Below are 26,328 nucleotides of genomic sequence, written 5' to 3'. Positions count from 1 at the left end.
TCACTAAAAAATTTACTTTCAACATAATGGCATAGTGGCTAAAGCATTTACGGGGAACTAGCAGGCCTGGCTTTGCTTCCTGTCTTTGCCAGAGAGGATTCAAACCCACATTTTGTACAAAAATAGCTCATTCGCTGGGTGCACGATAGACTCCACAGGCTGCTGTGGCAGAAAGAAGGCAAGAACTGTGGCTCCAGCAACAGCGTAGGCATGAGGAACCTGAACCCGTGCACGGATGCTGTGTACCTGGAGTGGTCCTGGCCCTTGGCCTGTCTCTCTGAAGTGTGAGGGACTTCATGGGAGCACAGGGAGGAAGCAGTCCTGGAAATACTGATGTGCCCTGCTGCATCTAACAGCTGAGCTCCAGCCAGCCAGGTACAGCAAAGCACGATCCAGCCCTGTGGCATTAAATTAATCCTTACCCCAAAGGAGGCATACACCACCCACTGTATTTCTTGAATCAGTGTGGCACAGAGCTTTTCCGTGGGAGTCTTTCATCCAAATAACCAGCAGGTCCAATTCTGTTTAAACTCATAAAATTTGACAGAATCACAGGCAGTATGTTTGCAAGTATTTTCTCTAGGGGCTTAACCATTCAGTATCTTTGCTTTTTCTACAAGCACGATACATAGAACAGCATAGAGACACAAGAAAAACACTAGCGGCACAATCTGAATTTGTTGTATTGGCTCTCCATGTGCAAGAGGGAGAAAGAATAATAGTTACCCCAGGAGTCGTTCTTCCTGGGCTTTTGACCATGGCAACTCTAAAAACAGACTATTCCATCAGCAACTGAAGAGGAGAAAAAATAGTGCAGAAGTCTGATTCATTCTCACCCTGGATGAAATGACAATGTTCTGTTGTTGTTCTTGTTGTTATTTTTAAAACAGTTAAAAAATAACAGCACTTTCATCTATATGGTGATCCGTGGGTGTTCACATTCACTGCATGCAAAACAAAACACAGCATTGTAGGCTGGAAAGTGGTCAACTGTTTGTGTCCCTTTCAAAATGCTTTCATCATTCGCATTGAACTGGGCAGAACGTTTAAAGGAAATAAAAGTGTTCGCTGAATATTTTCTTACAACAGCAACCAACATTTTTTTAATCTACGTTATTCAGTGAATAGTATAGATCACTTGCCCTGTTCTATAACTCAGGGTGAAAAAAAAATCAGATTAAATAAGTCRCATGAAATTTGACTACATTAGTTAATGAATATTACTCAGCCAGCTTCAAGACTTATGATCAAGTCTTGGCATGGCAGAAAAACACTCTGATCTTTGGACAAGAACTGGGACCCAGAACTCAAAGGAAATGTCTTTTAAGAAGCACTGTGACATGCAAAAAGTCTGAAATTAAAAAAAAAAAAACCCTTCAAGAAGCCTCGTTTTATTTTAGAAATTAAAAAAAATTACTCATGTGTTTGACCGTATAGATGTATTTGAAATCAAATATCTATCTCCTACGATGGGCGAAGACTGCAAGTTTCTGAGTGCAGGAGTTATGTCTTCAGTGAGGGGTGTCAAGTTTTCAGAAGTCTGTGGCTGCTTTCCGAAAAAAATGCCACTGTCCTAAGTATAATTTTGTGTAGTCGTTTGTGCTCCATTCCTTTTATCAGAAGAGCTGGTTGGTTGCTAAAAATATACATGCAACAAGCTCAGCTCTGAATCAGGTAGGAATATTTATCTTTCCCTCTGACAGAAGAAAACAAACCCAAATGGCAGTATCTGGTGAAGCTTTCTCTTTTCAGAGGGTGTTTACATAGGCCTTCATACTGTCAAAAAGCAGGATGAACAATAAGCCCCTTGGGAGTATAAGGACAACAGAGAAAATGAAGTGAAAGCCTTGGTGCTTGCAACTGCATCCCACAGGAAATTCTCAACAACCCTTTTAAAGTAATTTTAACAAAATTCAATCCCATCCAGTGCAATTACTGTCAGAATGTCAAAGAAAAKAATTTAATAATGTATTGGTAGCAAAGATAGCTTTCTGTATTCCCCCTTTTTCTGTCTTCCTGGCACTATATTCATACCTTCCACTGCCATTTTGTAATTAAAAGCAGATCAGGAGTTTGAAAGACACACAAAAAAACTGAGGTTTTGAGTGGAATTTGTATATTTTTCCATAATCTCCTTCCTCCCCTTTGCCTAGCACGTTGAGAGCAGTAAGGCAGTGTCATATGAATCAGTTGTTGAGGACGTTACGGGATTCCTGCTTTGGTACCCATTCCTTTGACGTGTTAGCTTTGATAACTTCCATCCTATTAATTTTAAGTGCCAGCAGTCTGGCTCCTGATGCGATATTTATGACAGATGCTGTGCTGCAGAACAAAGTCTCCTTTTGAAGTGCAAAGCTGGCTTGTCTTCCTATTTTATGACAGATTTCAAAACTACCTTTGGGCATTCTCTTGCCGAATACTCCGCTGTAAACAAACTGAACGTTATTTTAGTAAAGACAATGGACTGGATTCCTCTTTTACAGAGATAACCACATTGCATTCAGTGATGTCGCAGCCGGCAGAGGAATCAGGCTCAATAAATATTACTTTGATAACAAAGCAGTGCCTTTGAAATGCATGTTAAGGTGACGAGGAACCCAGATCTCTGCAACCTTCCCAACTCACCTCCAGCTCCTTAAAGAGCCTAGAAAGTGAGCTGTGGGTTGGTAGCTAAGGAGTGCTTTTGGTGGTACTTTTGTGATAAAATAATAAAGTGGAGGAGAGAACAACCAACCGCTACTGCTTTGCAGCTGCTTGCTGGGCAAACATTGATTCACAGTAGAGGCATCAACTCCTCCACCTTCCTCCTTGTATGCTGCGCTCGGGTATCTTAAAGTTTTTCAACAATGAATGGCAAAAGTTTACCTAGAAATTTTTTTTTTCCCTTTGGCCACATTCTTCGAGGAGTCGAGACAGTCAGGCAGCAGTCTCCGGTGACTGCTTTTCTTTTTTTTTTCCCTTCTTTTTTTTGGTCTGGCTTCATAGGATTTTGGTGTTTCTAAGATGGGTTAACATGGGATCTTCTTGTTAAATGGTAGGAGGTAAGTAAAAATATGTCGACCTGGTTCAGCGTCACACCAAAACAAGTGCTTTCAGATTGACATGGATTGAAAAGAAGGTGGTACATATGGACTGTTAGATCAGTTACCACTTAGTGGCCAGTCTGCTGAGAATAGACGTATGGTAAACATCTTTTAATTAACCAGATCTGATCGCACTTTATAGTGAGGCTATATTTAATTTTGTTTTTAAATTTTTTCCTCTGATACTTTTAAAATTCCCTTTAATTTTTATCTGTATCTATTTTTATTTTTTCAAGCTTGATTCCTTTTAAATGTCTTCTCTTGTATTTATTTTTAGCCCTTCTATCACTCATTTATTATTCTAATTGCCTCCGTGTCTCTTCTGCTCAGTTTTCAGCTTTCATCTATCCGTTCTCCTTCCTTTATTTTTAAAATCTTACCTCTTTTTAGCTAACATTTAATTTAGTGCTAAAATTTGCTCAGAACTTCCAAATCCTCCTCCTCCTCGCTTGGAGCCGTTGTACTGAGCATTTCAGTTTATCGCTTGAAACTCCACTCGGTTCTGCTGATTTCACTCGTTTTTTTTTTTTTTTTCATGATGTTCTTTTGGCACTCTTTCCTGTTAAATTCCCAGCCCTGGGATCTTCCTAGGGGCTAATCATGCTGTCCGTGGCTCTGCAGCATCTTCGTGGCAGACATGGAGCCTCGCGCTAGGTGAGGGGTCTCGCAGCAGCGAGGTTTCAATTTCCTCAACTTAACACACTAAGTTTTTGTCAGAGGAGGGAATCCAGTCCAGGCCTTCTGTCTCTGTGATTTGCGCTTTTATCAACTGAATTATACTGCTTCTCCATGAAGTGAATTTGTGCCAATGTATTTAACTCCAGAGCACACAGTACAGTCTTCTCATTAGGAAGCCTTGTGGTAAGCTGAAGGCACAAGGAGAGGCTGGATGTAGCCATGGAATACCTGAAACTTGCAGAATATTCTCCTTCCGTAGATTTGTATATTATTTCCCCTATTTCTTTTAACATATGAAGTGAGGAAAATCTGGCTAATTAGGGTGTTGAAACATCTGTTCAATTCAGAGGAGGTCCTTGTGGTTGTAACCGTGAAGTGAGAGGCATCCTACAAACAAACACTCCTCTAGTTCTTATGTGTATTTGAAACACAGCCTGGACATAAAATGAATGGAGGGGAATGTTTTAAAAAAGACTTAAAGTTGGTCACTGCTGTTTTTCTTTCTAGATCCATTCTTATGAAAGGACTTTGGTTTGCTTGGTTTGCTTGTCTTACTTTATTATGCATTATATCTTCATCTATAATAGAGGCATTCTTCAGTGCTCCCTTCTCCTTACAAAGGCAAAATACCATAGATGTCACTGACTTCCCATAATTATAGCTGATGGCTTTATTATCCAGAGTTTTCCTAAGTGTACTGGGAGAAGCATCACTGCAAGTCTGAGCTGTTGATATCCTGGCATGCTAATTGTTAGAAATACTTTATATCTGGATTTGGGGGAAAATTCAGGTAATAAAGATACAATCAACCGCTGGAAGTCACGGGCAAGCTGTGTAGCAACATAACTAACTTTTCATACTGTACTTAAAGCTTAGTCTGTACACTTTGGGGGTTTTTTTGGGAGGATGGGGTTGGTAATCTCTGGAATTTTTTTCTTATGTTGAATATGATTTAGGGAAGCACTACCACATTCTTAAATGATAGAAGTGCACACATAAAGTGAAGTAGGTGCTCAAGCACATTTCAGAAGAAGGATCTTTCTTCCTGTAGAAGGCAACTGCTTTCGTTTTATCCTCTCTCTCCCAAAATTGGTCTCAGCCCTGATCCGTGAAGTGGTTCTGTGGAAGTCAGGCTTCAAGAAGCATCAGAGCGCTACTGTGGAAAAAGCGCTAATGTGGTACTCAAAATCTGTCCTGGCCACCTCTGTAAAGAGGTTTGACATCTCATGCCGGAGGGGAGGCTGACTCTGGTCCCCTTGTAGGCAGTAGAAGAGAACAGACATTTGGCTCCTTGGACCTCTGCAGAAGAGCGTTTATTCTTCAGCCGCAGCCAAAGAAAAGACTCTGGTTATGAAGAGTAATGAGAAAATGACCTCCAATTCTAAAAGCATGCATTTGAAATGTTTCCCGTGTATAAGATTTCTGTGAACTTTTAACTACATGCAAAATTTGAAGAAGCTGGTTAATTATGGGTCTTACAAATGATTGTAAATTCATTTTGTGCATGAAAAACTGGTGTGAGGCTGTGCATGAAAGCATTGGAGAGGAGACAGTGTATGGGGGTTTCAGCTTTGAATGTGGAACCATGTGTGCTGCCTTATATATGAATCTTGTAAATAAACTGATGAGAGTGACAGGAAGTTGCTTCATTATTTCAGAGGCTCACTCAAAATATTTTATTTCTTTCAGAGACTTGAAGATAGAAAATCTGTTGCTAGATGAAGACAACAATATCAAGCTTATTGGTATGAAACCAGTTTGGCAATTCCAGTAATTGAAATTGATAGTCTTATAAAGAGAATTTTTGAGACTTCATAATCCTCCATGTGACAACTGCTAATGTTGCTACAGAGAGGAGCTGGGAGAGTATAGATAGCAATCAAGCTGTTCCTGACAGCATCTTGTGGAAAAAATGTTCCAAATAATTCAGCTTTAACTGGGTATGGGCATAATCCTTCATCTTTTAAACAGCAGTTCTCCTATTTAAACCAGGAACTTTGTTAAGGATTTAAAGAATTGACCCCACAGAAGTAATTTGCTTTATTACTTTGGTAATTTCATATTTACTGAGAGTTGGATTCTGCCCCCATATGCATATGCTTCCGCTGAAGTCAGTGGGAGTTGCACACATTTATAGCAGCTGGCAAAATTTGGTCCTCTATTTATATTCGTTACATTTGCTTCCAGAATCCAATGAGGAATTGGTTTAGAGGGTTGTTTTAAAAAAATTAAGATCAACATTAGAGTCTTGATTACATTCAGGTATCACTTGTATGCAGTGCTCAATTCATTCAAGTTGTGCAGATATTTTAGATTAATCATCTGTGGGTATATTCTCTCACTGCGTTTGTGTAACTCCCATTAATGTTAATGTGGGCATTGAAAAGAAAATATGCCCCTCATAAAAAAAAATCTGTTTATGTTTATTCCCATGCCTACACTTTTGCCAGCAGCAGTCTTTTTGGTTGCAGACTTAAAAACTAGACTGACTTTCTTTCTTCAAAAGGTTTCATCATCTGAAAAGTGATGAAAAATGGTAACAAAACTCAGGTCAAATGGACAGTCACTGTAATGTATAAAGCACATACATTTCCAAACAAGCAAGAAGGGAATGGTTGATGAAATTCGAAACATTCAAAATCTGCCTGAGGAATTCAGTCTTGAGAAAAATTACCGCAACTTTTAGTCATTTCTCTGTAATGAATCAAATGACTCTGGGAAAATAATAACAAAACAGAATGTTGCATTACCTCAGTTACGGGTCAAGAGGCTACTGATATGTTACCATGAATCATTCATCACTAATGATGGATACCACCCATTATCTTGATTTAGCAGATAAGGGAGACCAGATGGTATGTAACAGTGCTATAAGAACATCTGATAGATTTAAAGAATTTCTATAACTTTCCTGTCGTTGGGTGTTTGATTACACAACAGTATGTAAACTTGACATCCAAGCCCAGATCTAATCAGATGATGCATGTACAATTAAAACTTTTGTGCCAAAAAATAATTGCAGAACTCTTCCTACAGTCTTGCTGGCTTCAGTTGCATAGAAAGGTCTCCTCACAGTGGGTGGTGTGGGAAGCAAGGAGAAAGAGACAGTCAGCTCTTCCATAGACCAGCTAGCATGGAAATAAATTGTCCTCAGGTCTGCAGCCTGATGTTTTAAGCAAAGCAATTGYACACAGTATGTATTTCAAAACAAAATCCAGCTGTCCGACTGGATATGTTATAGAAGGATAAAGGTTGCTTTATGAGTAATAATTTGACTGGAAGTAAAAGGAGATGTAATATCAGAGTCATCTCAAASACTTGCATTTTGTCAGCAATTGGCTTAAATCCATTGTTTCAGATCCTCCTATCCCCTAAGGAAATTCTCTGATTTAATTTTCCAGAGAAGCCACTATTTGATAACCCAAACCCAAACAGACAGATTTGTTTCTGTGCATTTCGCACCGGTCTGCTGTCCCGTGTGACTCTCCTGAGCGACCCCTGCCCTGTGGCTCCGGCGACACCGGCGAGCTGTCACTGATCATCCCAAAGGGTCGCCATCTCCGTTCCCCATGCGCTCTCGGCTGCATGAGGGTCGAAAGCTAGCACAGGGATGACCCGACCTGGCCTCGGGTCCTGGGGCACCTTCCCTCAGGCAGGGCGTGAAGGCAAAAGCTAGAAGAGGCCACGCAGTAGCAGAGCACTGTGCCGCTACCCTTCTTCCACCTCACCTGCACATTAAGCTGCCAGCTTTCTGCTGGCATCAGCCTTCTCAGGGCAAGGGAGGTTTTCCAGCATCTGTCTCTGGCTGCTGTGGAGACCAGATAACTTACTTCTCTTCCTCCTCCCCTTTTGTCCCCTCACGCAGCTCATTCTGTATTTAGCAAAATATTTTTACGTAGGCTGTCTTTCTACAAATGCAATGGGTCAGTTGGCTGTCTTATAGTCCTGCCCAGCAAGGCTGTTGAATAGTGAAGAGCATGTTTTGCAGAATTACGTGCTGCATTTCATGCTCGAGAAAAGAGACTTTAAGCTACAAAAGCAACTCACCTTAATTTCTTTGGGGTGGAAGCTTTGTCGCTGTGTCTCACACAGCAGGAAACGCACTACTACCTAGTAAAAAATGTTGTTCTTGTAATAGCTGTACAAAGAAAAAACCCATAGAGGAAAAAGAAAAGGTGAATTGAAGATTAGAAATATAACACGAAATGACATTGAAAGTCCCTACTTGTTCATGCATTTCAGTGAGAACTGGATTCCTTGAATCCCTTTCTCTGTCCAGCTGCTTAATGCCAGCTCGCTTTTGTTACTCCTTTTAGCTAGATAATAAGATGGTTTATAATGCATGCTTAGATATTACTATTAGAAAAATTCCCTTTGCTGTGTTAAGCGGACTTATTCTTAGCAGCTTGTTAAGTCTCAGATCTGAGAATATTGAGACTGGAAACACTGCAAACAATTCACTTCTCTTTAGCTACCAGCCTTTGATGGTAGGTGTCAGAGAAAGATTTAGTCAAATGCCACTCGCAGGCCATGGGAGACTCTTGGCTTTCTCTTCAAGGGCCACCAGCACCAAAAGGATTCGGCCTACAAGTAGCTCTACCGTGATCTGGGGAGTTCTGCTGGCATACACAAAGGTGAAACTGCTCCATGAGTCTGTGTTTTGTGCTAAGGGTTTTGTTATTTAATAATGTTTTCCTTTTTCAAGCAGTCACAGTTTCACAGATAGTTTCATAGATAGTCTTATATCCATAGCTTAATGTTGATTTCCTGGAGGCATTAAAAAGGAGTAATGTAATGCGATCCTTTGATAGTATGAACACTGGGGGTGGTAGAGTTTCCATGTCATAATATTTACTTTGGAAAACCAAGGATGGCCTTTGGTCTGAATTCTGTAGTTAGCTGAGCTTGTTAAAAAAAAGCCCAAGATAGAGACAGTAACAGCAGGAACATTATCAATGCTACCATTACCATTCTTACCAAGATCAAAAGTGTATCCTTAATAAAAATCACACTGCAACCATGATGTGCTGGCACAGTGTTAGCAAAATTCCCCTTTCTTTTGCAATAGAGTCCCTGCCCCCAATATACATGTGTTTGCACACATTTTTAATTTCAATAGGCACTAGTAAAAAAGAAAACAGTGTAGCAGCTTAGAGTAAGTGAATAAGCTAGATATAAGTGAATAAACTGTTTATAATTTAAGCAAATGAGATAGTGAAAGCTTTCTCTAGAGTATACTTGCATTCCATTAATAGTGATGAAGAGATGCTGTTTTCTGCCATCTCCGAATATAGCCATTATGTACTTTGATTGTAAAGCATTATATTAAAATCATGTAATTTTGAGATGATATGATAAAATAGAGTGAAAACCATGACTAGCACTATGTAGATGTATCCTTCTAGGAATTTTGAAAGGTATTTTTCCATTGAGATAACCCATCTCAGACCATAGCCAATAAATAAATAAAACAGATCCTCAGAAGTATTCGTATAGGCCCCAGGGATAACACATACCCAGCAGAGATGATTAAGCAGTGTCCAGAGCAAATTGGTTTCCATCAGAGGCAAGGAAATTGTCCTGACCCTCCCTTCATTCTTTACAATGTTTTCCAGCAAACCCCCTTCCAGCCCCTGTTGGTGTTCAAACATGGTGCCAAGGACACTGGTTCTGTGCTTGTCCTCCTCTCGGAGCATCAGCCAGTCAAGTGGAAAGCACTGTGCAGTCTTTTGGACACTCCAACTCACACAGTCCTCTTTCTGATTTATTTTTTGTAAGCATTATTCATTTTTAGCCTGGTTTCCTAAGGGAACGTTCCTATGCGAACGCACTGTCTGTCTGTCAGTGTGCTCCTAACACCTTGGGAGAGTCTTGTCTGATTTCAGCTACATTCAACATAGGGATAAATGCTAAAAGACATGACATCACTGCAAGTCCTCTGCGAAGAAGTAGGCAGGTAAGGGAGAGGGCCCCTAATTAATGACTTTGTGGAGGGAAACAGAGTACTACTGCATGGGCTCAACAGCTGTCTGTTATATCTGGCCTGCAGGATGTGATGCTTTAGCCCAGCCAGGCAGGTGGGGAGGACACACAGAGGGTGCTGGGTTGCGAGGCACTTGGATGCAAGACGCAAGTCTATAGGAAGCAGGATTCAGTAGTTGGCTTCTCCTAACTGCCTTGTTTATGGATAAGACAATTTTCATTTTAAACACAAATACATTCTGGGAATTTTTAACAAGACTGAATTGAAAAAAAACCCTAAAGATGTCAGTATTATTAATAACAGTATTGTTGTTGCAGCTGTTATCAGTAACAAGTTATTAATAAATGAGAACATCTTTGTGATCTCTCTAGATCCTCTGTTCCTGGATGTATCTGAGTATCACAGATTCTCATTGCAAAACATTACCAAAGTTTCCTGACCGTTTGTGTAGCTAAAACTGTTAATTTGCTCTTGCTGTCTCATGTTTGGTTAACAAATGTACCTTTCTGTGGCCTTGACAAATTTATCCTGCCCCTGCGATGCACCTACAAAACACTGCTGCAGAAACAGTTTTCCCAGTCCCTCAGCTTTGCCCATGTCATCCCTCTCTTTGCAAATTCACCTTGCTTCACCACATCCAACCTAAGTTGTCTTCACTTTCAAGACCCTCTGCTTCCTCTCCCGCTGGTGAAACCCAGCTGGAAGCCAGCTCCACAGCTGTCCTCACTGAAGGGCTTTTTCGTGCTTAGTAGTTTAATTTTTAAGATCCTTTCTTAAACCCAGCTTACCCTGCAGCCATGCCGGCGTTCGAGCAGACAGGGGAAGCTGTGGGAACACCCTTCCTGGCGCCGGCCAGCACTTGGCTTGGCCGAACCCTCTTGTGAAATGGCAGCTGCCTTCAGTGCCTGGAGACTGCCTCTTGCCTCTGCTCACTCTTGATGCCAGCCTTTGCCAGTCCCCTGTTACTATTGCCAGCAAAGACCGTTGGATACACCCAGGGGCTGGAAATACGATAATTCAAGACGGAAGGAGGGAGGGAAGCCAAACAACATGTTCTCTTTCTCCCCCCCAAAGTTTTCCTTATGTTATTTCAGAGCTGTGATGCTGCCTCTGCAACTCTGTATTGTGCATCACCATGGTAGTCCCAGAAAGCAGGCAGCACCCCCTTAAATGTGATGGCTAATTTCCACGATTTAGTGGAAGATGGTGAAGATGTAGCATGTAAACTTGTCTGCTTGGTAACATACTGCAATAGTATAGCATCCGAGGCAGCCTGAGGCTACATTCTGCCCCATACACAACATCTAGTGTATGGGACAAGTTCAGCTCCAGTTGTTGTCATCCAATTCCCCGCAAAATATAGTTGCTTCGCTTATGCAATTGGTAATCATGCATGTTCTAAGTTTTTCTTATTACTTGTGGAAATCTCTAATTACTCAGTACCTCAAAGGAACAAATTGTATAAAGCTTTTGTGTGTGGATGATTTCTTAGGGAGTTCATTGCTTTGCTTTTGAAAAAAGTTTTCCCTTTTTCTTTGTGTTTTAGTGCATTTTTACTGTGTCTGTTTCCTAACTGTATCTCTGTGTCTTTCGCAGACTTTGGCTTGAGCAACTGTGCAGGCATCTTGGGTTATTCTGATCCGTTCAGCACCCAGTGTGGGAGCCCAGCGTATGCAGCCCCTGAACTTCTGGCAAGGAAAAAATACGGGCCGAAAATAGATGTTTGGTCCATGTGAGTTACTTCTCTTGTTCATAATTTTTATTACCATCCTCATTGCCCGTTGCTCAAATCAGAAACATTATTCAAGTATTTAGCTACTGCGAGCAAGACATGCTGTTGAATTAGCATGACTGTGAAATATGTTGTGCAGATATTTTGATTTGAAAGAACTTCGCGTGCCTGCATGTAAAGCAGTAGAAGATAGTGTTGTGAGCTTACCGTAGAACAGTGTCCATCACGCACTGTGTGTCTGACTTTGGATGCAGTAAAAGATATGGCTCTGGCACAAGAGGGCAAACAGCTTGCTTTGTTTTCCCCAGAGGTACCTTAAACTTTTGCATGGGCTCTGGCGTTATCCATAGTCACATCTGACAGGAAAAGTGAAATCTAATCAGATCATAGCTTTGAAAGCATAGTAATTAAGGGAGAAGAAAAAGTGGCCAGAAAACTTGGTCAGACCTTTGTGAACTTCTTAGCGTTGAGACAAAAGAGCAGACAAGAGTCCCCTGTGCCAGAGGTAGAGGAAGTTGCAAAGATGTTTTTGAGTCAATGCATTTGAACAGTAGTACAGTTTTAGACTGTGCAACACCCTCCTGCTAGCCAGGACCTGGTGTCAGTTATCCTTGTCTCTCCTGGAGAGAAATTAATTGAACTAATGCATTTAGGAGAGGAAATGGCTGGGGAAAAGTGCAGTAAAATCAAACAAGGGAGAATCAATGTGATCCCAAAGTCTGAAACTCAGCTGAGTTTTAGCTTTTGCGGTAGTATTGATAGATTTTCCCTCACCAGTGAACTGAGGATAATAAAATTTATATACCTGTTGGGAACTGTGATAATCTATGAGTTAAAATTTTTTATAGTGCTTTGAAAATGTAAAGTACTGTGTAAGTACTACTACTGCTAAGAAGGATTGGCCATAGATTGTATGAGAGACAAGGAGAAATAGTAAAATGTGTTTAAAAACCTCAGTCAAATTCACCTCTCAGTTTGATCCACTAGTACCTTTTTACGCTTAAAGACTCTTCAGAACTTTGCATATTGAAACCTAATTTGCAGTCTGTGCTCTGAGGAGACCCATAGCTAAATTATCATATAGCTGCTTTATTTTTCGCTGCAGCAGTGGGTCATCCGTCCACATCAAGGATGAGGTTACCAGCACTGTGGGATGCAGGCACTCTTACAGGGACTGGAATGCAGACAAACAGCACAGCCATCCTTCTAAGCCATTCAACCTTTTCCAGTAATAATATCCTGTTCTTTCTTTTTTATCTAAGAAAAAAAATGTGGTTAACTACTACCCTTCCTTGTAGCTGAACAAATGGTTGCTATGATCATGGTTTGTAATAGTGCACTGCTTTAGTTTCTTTTCTGTTCATGTAAATTTATTCAGCAGACTGGGGAAACAAATTCCCAAAAGGAAGGAATTACACCCAATCAAATTTGAAGCCATTTTAAGAGGGAAAAAAACAAGAGTACTCAACCCACTTGTCATGGCTAGCTTTGCTGGGTATAAATGAGCAATACTTTTTCTGCTCTGAAAAACATAATTGTTCATACCTGATCTTTGAGCTGCTCCAGAGGCCCTGGAGGTCAGTGGAAATCCTTGGGTGTTGAGCCAGCACCTCCATGAGCGAACTTCTGGGAATTCCTGCCCAAACTGTCGAGAGCAACAGGAGGGAAGTTTCGGAGGGCTGCTTCTTCACCTTTTGTAATAGACATCAAACCTTAAAGCAGAAGTACAGTCACTAAACGCTATGTTTGGGGGGGGGGGKTTCTGTCTGTTCTCTTTCAGTGGGGTAAACATGTATGCAATGTTGACTGGAACGTTACCTTTTACTGTGGAGCCATTCAGCTTGAGAGCTTTATACCAGAAAATGGTGGACAAAGAAATGAACCCGTTTCCCACTCAGCTCTCCACAGGTAATCGAGGGAGGGTGCTCAGATCTATTCGGATCCAATCGGTTACAACCATTGCGTTGAACTCTGGATTGTGAGTCTTGGTACCAACATAGCCTGCTAATTGTGAGAAATGTTCTTCATTTTAGTCTCCAAAAGATCTGCAAGAGTTGCTGTGGTGTAACTCCTTTTGCTTTGACTTTTGGACATAAGCTGGAGAAGTGCCAAGTAGTAGTGGATATGAGAGAGGAACAAATCTGTGAAATCTCTTTCATAGAATAATTGGTCAGTTTTTTATGTTCAGATGATTTTAGTATAAGGTACGGATGCATGAACACATTGTTTTGGAATATTAAATTCCTGGGCATTGTCATGACCAGAGTTGGGTGATAAGCTGCCTTGAATTAACTCACATTTATTATGGAATAAACACATGCACACAGAAAGTTATTATGGGACAGTGACCTGCAAGAACCCTTGTGTGTTCAGAAAATGTGAAGTTGTTATTTGTATTAATATTAGTTGTATTAATTCCTGGTTGAAAGCTATGTCACTAGGCAACAGAATCATTTTTAAGCTTATAGCAAGACTGTGTCAGTATTTGGAACAAACTCTGTTTTGTACTTAGGTTTTATTTTTGTAAACTAAATTTGATGTTCATGGAGAGCTTCTGTTCTCCTTATCTGGCAGACTGTTAACCAGGGACATTCAATAAAATTAAAATATTACAAATATAAAAAAGAGTAAAAGAGTGTACCTTTTCACTCAGTACCCTAATGATGGCAACCACTGTCCTGGAGTATAACAAAGAGCCCATGAAAGTTGTGTTACAAGATGAATTCTCCAAGTACAGCTTTACCTGCATACGTAAAAAGTAGATAGCTAAGGATTTTCTCACACAGGTTATCTGTGGATCAAGTAGAGTGTGCTGTTCCTTATTCCCTCAGCATCTGCACAAAGTACGGTTCTTCTGCCAGCAGTTCACATTGCTGGCATGCTGTGAAGCGATAGCTTTACAAGGGAGCTGGGATGCTGCAGATCGTGCCATGTATTTGATAAATTAGTGTTTGGTATTTCCATTCTGGAGACTTGCCTTTAGGATTCAGTTACACAAAATTGCCATTTTAATGTTTTAGCACATGTTCTAAAGCCCCACTGAGTAAATTAAAAGTAAGTTTATATTGACTGCTTCATGCTGTACTGGCCTAGATGCCAAAACCTACAGCAATTGCAAAGCTCCTCTTGAATTCGAGGACTTTGATGTCATAGTAAAAATGTACCAAATTTGCCAAAATACGTACAAATTTGCCTGCGCCAATGAGACTTTTCCAGTAAAGAGCTGCTACGCAAGAGCCATGTACTGTATTTGAACCAATGGACTGTTTCCCCAATCATTGCTTTCTTTCAATCACAGTAGCCTTTAAGTAGGAGATTTCACTGACTTTATTGGGATAACTGATGTGTGAAAGTTTGACTCACCCATGAAAGGCCTTTAGAAGATCAGACCTTATGTAGCAAGAAAGATAACCAGTGCTGCCAACAGGTTTCGTTCTACTGTTTCATTCAGCCTACCATTTTATCATGGAGACTGGATTTTCTCACAGTTGCATCTCCGTAGAATTCATAGCTTACTGACATTATGCTCTCCAATGAAAACGGTATTTTGTTTCTCCTGTGAGAACTATAGCAGTTTGAACTTTCAGAGTTGGAAAATTAATGGAATAGATTTAAACACGTTAACCTTTACGCACTGTGAATAAAGGTATGCATCCATTCTTGATTTAAGTCAACAGGCCTGCACATTCACTGACTTGGCAAACTGTGATTTAAGATGACATTTGTTCTTGCTGCTGTTACTCTTTGGGTCAGTAGATAGCAACTCTGCTCCTCTGCTCTGCAAATTGTTGTACTAGTTAACTTCTTAGATGTACAGATCTTTTTCTTTAGTCTGTTTTTCTTTTTTTTTAAATTCACATAGAGATTTGAGAAGAGATTTTTTGCAATAGACTTTTTGATTGTTTAGTATGATGTCTTTCAACATTTAATCTAACAGTTACCAAACGCACAGTTCCAACATAAAAGTAACATTTTTATCACTGAACAAAAGTGTATTTTATTTGTATTAGTTAAAATTTTGGGTAACCATGAGCACCAAAAGCAACTGTGTAGCAACAGGGAAAACTCGGGTTAGTATTTGATTTTCCTACTTAGGAAATGGTTTTTCATTAAGCTTTTAAAAAACAGCTATCTTAATATTGATTTTAGGTGATCAGAGTTCAGTTGTTAAGGAAGTTGGTTTTAACCTTGCACACGTTCCTTGTTTCTCAGTTTATTGCCTCTGTGTGTTTATAGTCCTCCTTTTTGGAACAGAGAAGTGAAGCAGAGACTAGAAGAATACTTCTAAAAAGGTGTTTTTGTAGATACTCAGTTCTTCGTTTTATAGGCTTCCTGCCTACTTGATGTATTTTTTTAATGTTACAGAATCCCATGTCTTTCATAACTGATAGTTTGAAGGATAAAATTAACTCACATTTTATCTTTCAGTCATTACATCCTCGTGATTCCCCTTTTAAAGCCTATCAGACACTATCATCTGCTGCATGTGCAAGGATGTATTCTGTGCTTTTGAAGCAGTAAAAAAGTGTTACCTTTTACGAGTGAAGAAACTGATCATTCAAACTCCAGGAATACACGGTTCRTCTGATGACTTATATCCCATCTGTGAAGTACAGAATAATTGCTAATAGTCAGTGAAGTCTGTCTTGAGAAGTTACTGCACCTCGGCTAGAAGTTACCTTTACCAAGAGCAGAGAGGCAGTATGGTCCAGCAGAGGCATGCCTAAATTCTTAAGAAATGCAGGCGATCATCTGTCCACGCTCATAGTTTGGAGGAAGGATTTTGTTAGTCTACTGGTGGCTGTGTGAAGTGAAATGACCTTACGTGATTTTACCTGGCCAGTTTTATGAGCAGCAACTGTATAGCTGAACCCAAGCAGGCACACACTTGCAGGGCGGCATTTCTCTAAACAAGACTCTTAAGTTCTTTTAGCTCATGACAAGGCAAATGAAAGCAGAAGACAACTTGTAATCCGTACTCAGAGCTCACTCTCAGCTTCTGTTCCTTACTGAGCTTAATATGCTAAAGGAAGTTTAAAGAGACATTGTGTTTCTCATGATACTGGTCTTTTAATTGTCAAAAGAGCAAACTTTGCCCCCGAATTATACCATGGAAACAAAATTCCATCGAGTGCAGGTCACTGGCTAATCAGATTAGTGCTGTCCTTGAGTTCATGGCAAATGAGGCCCTCACATTCACTTACATAACCGAGCATTGGAGGGATAATGCACGGGATCCTTTGTTCGTGAAGCTACTTGATTCAGCATGAAAAATGACTTCAGATATAGCGGGTCCAAAAATCGATTTGTTAGCTTCATGTTTGCTTCCTAGGGGATTAATTTTGCTCTCCTATGGCTGCACAGCTAACCAAAAAAGCACCTCTCTTCCTTGTGCTATCTAACAGTTCAGATCAGCAAAGGTGCTGTTCCTAATCTCAGCTGCATTGCCTGGGTCCTGCCAGCTAACCAGCCTCCCTGGAGGGCCCTCRTCTCTGGAATTAATTTCTCCCAGTCGGCATCTGTTGATCTTTTTACTGCTTCAGAAGCTTCATTTAATTAGTCCGTCTTTTGCCGAGGGAAAAAAAAGTGAGATTTTTAAGGAGAATTTTGCTCCRTTGGGATCTAAGAAGGGGCTTGGCTTGGGGGGGAGGGTTATTTTGCACTGAGAAGTGCGCTCAGAAGCTGTGGGTTGTGTGCGGTTTGTAGCAGAGAGGCAGGGAAATCCTGAGAAGATGGGGCCTAAAATGAATGAACAATGGATTAGTTGTTTCCGATGCAGAGAATTCTGCTCCCAAGAAATGTGACGTGAGGGCTTTCAGGATACTCACAGAACAGTCATAACATCAACTTGCAGGAGATTTATGGGCCTGCATGTAGTCTCCTCCTGCTGTTCCTGCAATATTGCTGTCGTATGAAAATACAAAAATGTTGGGAAAGATTTAAACTGAAGTATCTCACATAAATCAGTGATCTGTGAAGACAGAAGGAATCCAGCTCATGCCTAGCTGACCTGGTAAATACATAATCATAACTCTCTCTTTCTCTCTCCCAGTTATAAACTTCTTGACAGTAGGCCTGTGCTGAAACGGATAGTCTCTCAGGGCCCTTTCCGGCTGATATTTGATTTTTGCAGGATGTTGAACACAGAGGTTACACAAGCTGTTAGGAGTCAGCACCTATCGAGTCTAATCCTGATTTATTTGACAACCCCTCGCTTCCTTGTGCACCGATGCGCTCTGGAGTGGCAGCGCAGACTTCCTGCCCCTTCCCCCAGGTGGGAGGTGATTCATGTGGGCTTTCCGAGCCAAAAATGCTCGGGGAGACAACCCACATGCACACAAAGCAGGGCAGCAGTATTGTAGATGGGAACCTTTTAAAGGCAAGGGCGCTGTGTCTCAGTTAATATTTATGCCCTTTTCGAAAGAGCACATCATGGCCTTGTGGGCAGGCCTGTTGTTCCCCTTGCACTGGGTAGGGGGACAGGGATTCGCGAGGGTTTTCACTGTTTTTCTGGCAAAATGTCACGGCTGCTCTGCTTCAGAATAAAGGGCAGTGGGGAGTGTTGTGCAAGTGAGACCACAGGTCTGTAGAGCAGAGTGGGAGGACCGGTTCATAATTTCATAGTTTCGTCGCATTAAGGCACGAGCACGTCTAGTTAGTGTCCTTTATATCGCAAGCATTTAAGGGGCTTGTCTGCGCTTACCAAAATCAGCTGGTGTAACTCTGTTGGCAAGGCTCTACCACAACTTACCTAGAAGACACAGCTTAACGTGCCAAAAAATCCCTGTCTTTTGCAGGTAGAGCTTAAAATACTTTCCAGTGATATGGAACCAGGTAAACCAGCAATAGCTTTTCAGCTCACTGTGTCAGTCCTGAGGCTCTGTCAGTGAGAGGAGCAATTTATTTCATATGCCTAGTCAGCAAAGAAGTTCTGGCAAAACTTTTATATACAGGCCAAGCCTTCATTTAATCTAAAATACATCTTCATTAAGTCCAAACACTTCAGTTAGGGAGTTTAGTTAGGATAACTCAGGAAACTATACTGTGCCACAGGCAAAGCAGAGCAGTGGCCATGTGCCGCCACTGCCCAAAGTTTCTGCACTGGTTTCCTAATACTTGTCTCCTTAACAAGTAGATGAGACATGCTCAGAAGAGTATAGGAGGGGAACTGTACCTCTACTGCAGAATAAAATGGAAAAAAACCCTCCAAGATCTTGATCAATCTGACTTAGAGAAAATTGTGCTGCAGCCACCACTTCTGTCTTTTTCTTGCTGTTGACTTCATCCAGGATTCATTTGGCATCCCACTTGACTGTATCTCCTCTACAAAATCGTTCTGATTTAGTTTTTTGCAAAATTTGGTTTCTTTATCTATTGTGCAGAGTATTCTAGAGAACATAGTTAGTTCTTTACCATCTTTTAGTCAGTAAAGTGAATCCAGCCTTGATAATTTGGCTAATAAAGACTAGAACTAGTTAAAACAAAGTTTATTTTCAGCTCAGATATTGACTTCTTGTGAGTGTTTAAGCAAATCACTTGACCTCTTTGTTCCTAACCATATAAGAAGCACATGACTTACTAATGTCAGAACAGTACTTCTGAGATTTTTTGCAAGAAAACCCTGAGGGATGGTTGAATGTCATTGAAAGTTGAAGGTTCAGTATCTGAAAACAGAACAGAGCCCATTAATTTTACTGTACTCTTTCAGTTTGGCTAAAGCCTCCTGCAGCTGATTGTAGTTTGGATGGAAGTCAGAAGAGAATTTGTCCTTATAATGTCAATGGGAGCAGCAAACCCGATTCTCCATGTCTTTCCTCCCAGCTGTGCATCCCTGCCACCCTCTCTACTCACCTCCAGTCTATCTCCTTCTACTTTAAACACAATATGAATGACTTGCTTGTGACCTCTTGTTCCTCAGACAGACAGAAATTAAGTTTGGGCTAACCTGCCCAGAAACTTCAAACAAGCTCTGAAACAAAAGATGCTTTTTTTCCTCTCATTTATGACTATAAATCATTGTGTATTTTACTTACTAATCCCTTATCAGACTTTTTTTTTCTCAAGGACAGTAAACCATAAGGAAAAAGTTGATTGTCATTATATTCATGGTCAGCTGACCATAGCTGACCATAGTAGTTGAGTAGTAACTCAACTACTGTGTTAAGTTGTRAAGCGTATGACATAGCTGTTGTTTTTTTCTTAATGTCTTCACAGCGGCCATAAACTTTCTACGATCTCTACTAGAGCCGGATCCGGCAAAGAGACCAAACATCCAGCAGGCGCTTGCAAATCGCTGGCTTAATGAGAATTACCCTGGGAGAGCACCACCTAATGTCACGTATCCAAACAGGTACTGTGAGAAAGAAGGGGGAAAGCCTGGCAGTGTCTAAACACATTAAAACATTAAGGACTCTAGTGTTCCTGTTGTGTGACAGGGTCCCACTGCATTCTCTGAGATTGCTTTTGTGAGGCAATATGAGAAGTTGCTAGGATTGTCTATTAAATATGTGTTTCTTGAAATGGTCAAAAACACTTTCTTAAATTAGAAGCTGGCATGTGATGCATTTGCAGGGTGGCCTGGGATGCAGATCATATGATTAACTGGCTTCAGACCCTGGAATGGACATGTGTGACAAATAGGTCATCAGTTTTGATCTTCTCCTTTGTTGTTGATAGAGCCATGCTACTTTTCCCATGGAGACAATGCCTATTTGTGATAAACGTCTGAGGTTCTGTGGATTAAGTAAATATTATGCAAACAGTGCTCAGGAAGGTCAGGCTTAAATGATCTTGCTTTGTTGATTGTTGAGCTTGAATACCTGTGCAGTGCTGAGGTGACTAAATGCAAACAGATATATCTTATGGCCAGTCAAACATCCATCTAGGGAAAAAGAAAAAGGAAGACATTTGTGGTCCACTTTGGGTAGAATTCATCTTGCTTGTCTTTAAACATTTGCAGCATGGAGTCCACACGTGAGCCAGTCAACCCGGGCTCTCTTTATAGTCAATGGAGAGAAATAAGGGCACTTTTTAGGGAGTGATTCATCTGACCTCTTTTTGATTCTGCAGTAGGATGACATTGTGCCCAGGAGATGTGTGTTTCTCTCCTGTGACTGTAAATGAAGCCTCAGGCAACTCACTTAGAAATATATGTCTATATTTGATCACATAAAACCCCTTTCCTTTATCAAAGCCCTTCAGCTATATTCAACACACAATCTAGTACTTGTTCATTGTTGGGGTTACTAGCTTGCAGGACAAGATCCAGAGTAAGGCAAAAGACAGCAACTTTAAGCCTAATTTTGTCAAAGCAAAATTTCTGTCCTAACTCAATAAGAGGCGAGTCCCTAAGAGGAGATCCTAACTTTCCCCCTGCAATTTACTGAAGTGCCAGAGATCTGATGTAGCATAGGCTTAGGGATGTGACAATCGAACCTTAGCTGAATATCTGAACCACTGTTCTCCACTCAGAAATGATTTGGTAGTCACCAGCTAAGGCAGCTTTTTCCGTTGGTTCCCAGAAGCAGCCAGTCCTGTAGACATGCTCTAATTGTGCTTACAGACAGCCTCCAGCATTCAACTGAAGTCAAAATTGTGCTAGTAGCCACTGTTTTTTACTCACTGGCCAAATATTAGCCAAATGTACAAGGTATTTTTCAGAGCTGTAGGTCCAAACCCTATGGGTCTGGAAGGACCTACAGCACCGTCCCCTTACTGCTGAAGTGGCTGCTCTGTAAAGGCTGCTCTGTAATAGGTCTCCAGCTCTCAAAATATGGTTGGATAGATTTTGAGCAGCCTGGACGCCTGTTCTCCAGAGGGAGACAATAGAACCATCCATCGAAATGAGGAGGGCAAATGTGAAGCCAGCTGCATTCAATCCTCAGACCTACGTGCACAGAATATGAAGGTGGTCCGTCAAGAGTTTTGCAAGGAATAAGACTGAGAACAGGCAGACTCATTATCCCAACATTACTGCCCTGAATTTAAGGGCAATTGAGTTAATTTGCATAATATGCTTTACAACTAAAGGAAATCTGAGTTTCCATGGTGCACTGGACTGTACTAAAGTATGGTACGTTTGAACATTTTATGGTAAAGAAAGGGAAAACAAGTGTAAACTGAATGAGTCATTAAGCTAATGAAATCACTGTCATAATGAGTCTAATCAATCTACTAAACATGGCATCTGTTAAGTGAATGTAAGTGTAGCTGAGAGCTATATGGGTAATTTAATTCTCTTGCTGTGTGTGTCTAATCTGCAGAAAAGAGGGAAAAAGAAAGAAATATGGCTTGAATGTGATTTCAGAATTCTTTTGCAATTTTAGGTACATTTTTGTGTCTCTATTTTTAAATTCTTTGCTTGCAGTTGTCAGGTTTTTGTCAGATAGTGTTGGAAGCGTCCATTGTAGAGTTTGTTCATTGGTGCAATTAGCTAGGTGACTTATAAGAGAGGCTGGTCTCTATTAAATAGAATAGCTGTGCAATGCTGTTTATTTATGGAGTGCTCATTAATCATTTGCTCCCAAAGGCGAGCAAATCAAAGGTAAGAGCAGATGAAAACGCAGTGTTAAACTAAAGGGAGGGCATATGTTTGCTCATGCATATATGTTTGTGTAAGTGGTGGTGATAATAAGCCTTTCCTATAAAAACACTTTTAGAGGGAATATCAATGCAGAATACCACTCTTTGCTATTAAAAAATCAGTTCTGTTTTTTTTTTCATCGTACTGTTTTTCTCATTATTTGATATGAAAACAGGAGAAATCTGGACACTTTATATCAGAACCCAGGCTTTATGATGAAGACAATGAAGCTGTAAAGGATGAAAGCTGGACAGATTTTTTTCTTTCATTTTTTGGATGTTTCTTTAGTTTAATTAGCTTATGCCCCAAGCTTGACCTACCTAGGATTTGCCATAGTGGAGCCTAACAGGGAAAATCTCCTTCAGTTTGAAATACTTAAAGACACAGCTTGTCTCCTTTTGAGCTTGCCTCACAAAGCATCACTAGAGTGGGCTTCAGTAGTGTTTCTCCAAGTTTTTGTTAGTKTATAAATCTGGGTAAATCCCTATGGTTCTGAAAAACCCACCACTGAATTTGCAAGGAATCATTCTGTCTCTTAATCATGCTTTTTTTGACACAAATGAGAAACTATATTCTGTTCCTGATATCCTCTTGTGCCATTTTGGGGGTACTGCCCATTGTTCCCAAGACAGGAACAAGGTACAAAAGGGGAGAGAACAGAGATAAGGTGGAGGAACAGCAGAAATTGTATTTTTAAGAAAATATTCTCCCAGGCTTTTTATAAGCTTGCTTTTATTAAAGAAATTCCCTGAAGGCAAGTAAATATTTTTCACTTTGCTGAGCACTTCAGGTAGAAACTACTTGAATTTCTTTTCCTGTCCGGATGTTTTAAGGTCCAATGGCTAAGATAAGTTTTGCTTATGAGCTTTAAAAAAAAAACAAAACAAATGTTCCTTTACTGAAGAGTGTTAAAAAAACATGCCAAAAAAGGAAAACATTAGGTATTTGAAATTTCCCAGGCTTTGTTTTAAATGTTACCCAAGTCCTTCTTGTATCAGACCCAGTCTGATCTCCAGGGGTTCCTAGCATCACAGATGTACAAAGCAGTGGTAGAGCAGAGCAGGACTGGGAAAGGTAGCAGCAGGATATACAAAAGCTCCTAACCTGAGCTCCACTAAGTTGTCTTAGCCAGATATTAGACTAGATATTAAGAGCAAGGAATATACTTAAGAAACAAAACAAAACCCAGCATTTCTTTGGCGATGAATGGGAGTTGACGGGTACATGTGGGAATCTGGCCAGCTCATTTTGATGTCTAAATAGGAGCTGAGTTCTTTGGGAGATCTGTTTTTAAAATTATACTTCTGCTTGTAACCCACATGTGTATAGCAGCAGTGTTACCATTTTGAGAACTGCTGTAATAACCCTCCCTTTACATCACCTTTCTCTGGGATGAAATTCCCCAGCTCCTTAGTGTAAGAACATTGGGCAGCAGATAAAGGGAGAAGTTGAACACCTTGGTGTTTGCTTACAAGAAAAGACATTTCAGAAAGCAGAACGTTCTTCAGAACCAGCTGGAGGATCTTGAAGGACTTCACTGGCCAGATCTAGGGTAACAACATGTGGCATCCTGAGCATCACGGTGCCGTCACTCTGCACGGTAGGACAGACGAGAAGGCAGCTGCTTGTCTAGCTAGCCCGGCGTCCCGCAGGGCGAGTGCCTTCCTCCAACCCATTCGTGCGAGGGGAGAGCTAATCAGAGCCACATTGCTGAGTGGCTTTCAGACCTCCTCTTTGCACTCTGCTGGTTACCCCGTTGCTAGCGAGGTGCTGTCGCGGGAGGACTGTACCGACAGCGTGCTCTGCCTCTCTCGGTGCAGAATTCACCTCGAGGACCTCAGCCAAAGCGTGCTGCTCCATATGACCGAGAAGCTCGGCTACAAGAACAGCGATGTAATCAACACAGTGCTCTCCAACCGCGCAAGCCACACGCTCGCCATCTACTTTCTGCTGAATAAGAAGCTGGAGCGCTACTTGGCAAGCCTGAAGGTAAGTACTGCTTCAAGCCAGTTCTTTGGTATGGGGGGGATGAGGGAGTAAAAAAAGTGCTAAAGGTTTTCCTGCGTGCTGGCGTTTGATCTCAAGGCTTTACCTGTGTTTTTCTCATTTTGTAGTAATAACTGTGAAAGGGAAGTATTCCTTGCAAACTAATAACATTATTTCAGATGGGAATTCCCCATGTTACAGAGATAATTGCTTATAGGCTTTAAGTCTCAGGAGTCTACATTTGCGTAGAAGATGCCCCCTGGCTCAGCGGTTACCTTATAGAAAGCAAACTGTTGCCATGCGGAGCCTTACTGGTGAATTGCAGCATTCTGTGTCAGTACGCTGAGATAGTTCTGCTGCTTGAAAGAACTGTAGCACAGTGTGATTTGATTCAGGAAATTAAGAGGAAGGTTAATGGTTACTAAGATTTTATTTTGTTTTTTAAGTGAAAACTTAGATGAAAGTTGTTCATGAGAAATAATGGGAATATGAAGTTTGCCARTCTCCTGTTGGTCTTCCTGGCCGCAGAGTATGGCTAATGGTGCTTACTCAAGTGTTACAGTGGGCAAAGTGTAGAAAGAGAAGCAGCACTATCTCTTCCCTTTGTCTCTCCACACAGCCATCTATGGTCTGGGGAGGAGTATTAAATAGCCAAGGTCTGTAGGCTTCTCCATGACTGCGTGGGCAATGTTGTGGGCTATATGGAATTCTTTTTAACATATTTGTTTCTTAGAGAAATTATCCCCAAGGACCTTCTCTAAGCAGCTTCTTAGTTTTTTCTCAGATCTTTCAGAAAACGTGTTTTAATGATGATGCCATTAATGATATTTAAAATGTAATGGACTAAATTCACCATCTCTGTAAGTTGATGCAACTCCACTGAATGCCAGCAGTGGATGTGGTCCATTAAACAGTAGTTGAACATTAGTTTTCTCTAATTATCTTACATACTTCACTTTTCTCTGCTTCTCTCTCTGCAGAAGTCTGAAGGCCAGGACAATATTTGCCACAAGAACCAACTGTACCAGATAGAAAAATACAAGGCAAATAAAGACTCCTATGAGGTAAAGCTCATTAAAGCTTGTTAAAGTACTTTGAAAGCAGACTGAATTTGAGCATCCCCAGTGATGGTGGTTAAGACAATGGATTTCTGGACCTATGGAGAAACCAGAAATTGTTCCAAGGCCAGAAATATTGTGAGAGTTGCTTTACAAGAAAGCTATCCAGTGATTTGTTCCAAAGGTGTGCCAGCACCTTCATTAAAAAGAATTGACTGATGCTTTGCCTGTACAGGACAAACAATTCCATCAATTTTCTTTTGAAGAAAAGAATAGCAAACACCTAGACTGGAAGTTTAAAGGTGGCTTTCAGCTCCTATGAAGAACGTAAAATGAGTTTTAGATGCTCTATTTAGCAAAATCCACACACTTCTTCAGGTGGCTCCTTAGTTTCATTTTGAGGAGCAAATTGCTGGTGTTGCAAGAAGGCCATAGCTGTGTTGCCCTGCAACTGAAGACCCTGGTGGGTCAGGGCAGAGAGCTGAGTGACGGGAGAGCCAAGAGGCTGGGCTTTACCCTCACTAATCACTCGGCATCAGTCTGTGTAGCAGACTGCCATGTCCTGAGCTAGCCCTGGACTGAGTACTAGAAGCAGTAAAACTGTCAGCACGAAACTCTGCCCAGGTTAATATTTTGCTTCTTGGCAGAACTAGTACAGAATTAGCTCACTGCCTTGTGAGGGACTTCCCTGAACCAGAGAGAAGATTTTACTCTGGCTGTCTCCAGTTGTTTTGCCTGCAGATAAAGAAGGTAGTTTGTATTAAAGGAATACTTATCAGATTATAGGCATCTTTCGATGTCTGGATTTTTCTTCTCCTGTTTTTATTCTGCCAAGCACTAAAATCGGAAGGATAGTATGTGCTGTGCAAGTCTTATCTAACAGTTACAACACAAATAACAGTATTCCTGAAAAATTTACCTATTTCAGAAGCTACTCTTCAGTGTTAGATTGATGATCATGATTGTGTATGGTATCCTTAAAATTGGCTTCTCAAACCGAAATTGCAGGGGCAGATATGTATCATGGCTGGTTCTGTTTATTTTAAAGACCGCTTGCAAATTTAATAGCCAAGCTGAATTGCAAGCCAGATGGAAGTATCAGGGCAAAGTACTTATCATACTTTACTTATATAAATCAAAAACACTTTACTTAAAATGTATCAGCAGTGGGTAGACTCAATGAATGTAATATTTCAAAAGGCTYTTTGGCTCTTTGGGAAGTTGTT

General features: G+C 40.8%; 1 protein-coding gene across 1 annotated transcript in view; it reads left to right on the top strand.

The window, feature by feature from the left end:
- The window catches only part of HUNK (hormonally up-regulated Neu-associated kinase), a 56,173-nt gene that overhangs the window by 22,366 nt on the left and 7,479 nt on the right, over nucleotides 1-26,328 (top strand). The window contains exons 3-8 of the mRNA XM_026077673.1: nucleotides 5,451-5,506; nucleotides 11,341-11,476; nucleotides 13,257-13,384; nucleotides 19,691-19,826; nucleotides 23,879-24,047; nucleotides 25,025-25,108. Coding sequence (XP_025933458.1) covers nucleotides 5,451-5,506; nucleotides 11,341-11,476; nucleotides 13,257-13,384; nucleotides 19,691-19,826; nucleotides 23,879-24,047; nucleotides 25,025-25,108 — 709 coding nt within the window. The remainder of the gene's footprint in view (nucleotides 1-5,450; nucleotides 5,507-11,340; nucleotides 11,477-13,256; nucleotides 13,385-19,690; nucleotides 19,827-23,878; nucleotides 24,048-25,024; nucleotides 25,109-26,328) is intronic.

The sequence above is a fragment of the Apteryx rowi genome, unplaced genomic scaffold (genome assembly GCF_003343035.1).
Source record: "Apteryx rowi isolate R43461 unplaced genomic scaffold, aptRow1 scaffold_46, whole genome shotgun sequence".
In the NCBI taxonomy this organism is placed as follows: Eukaryota; Metazoa; Chordata; class Aves; order Apterygiformes; family Apterygidae; genus Apteryx; species Apteryx rowi.
The sequence above is the reverse complement of the archived record's forward strand: the minus strand, read 5'-3'. Positions and strand labels throughout refer to the sequence as shown.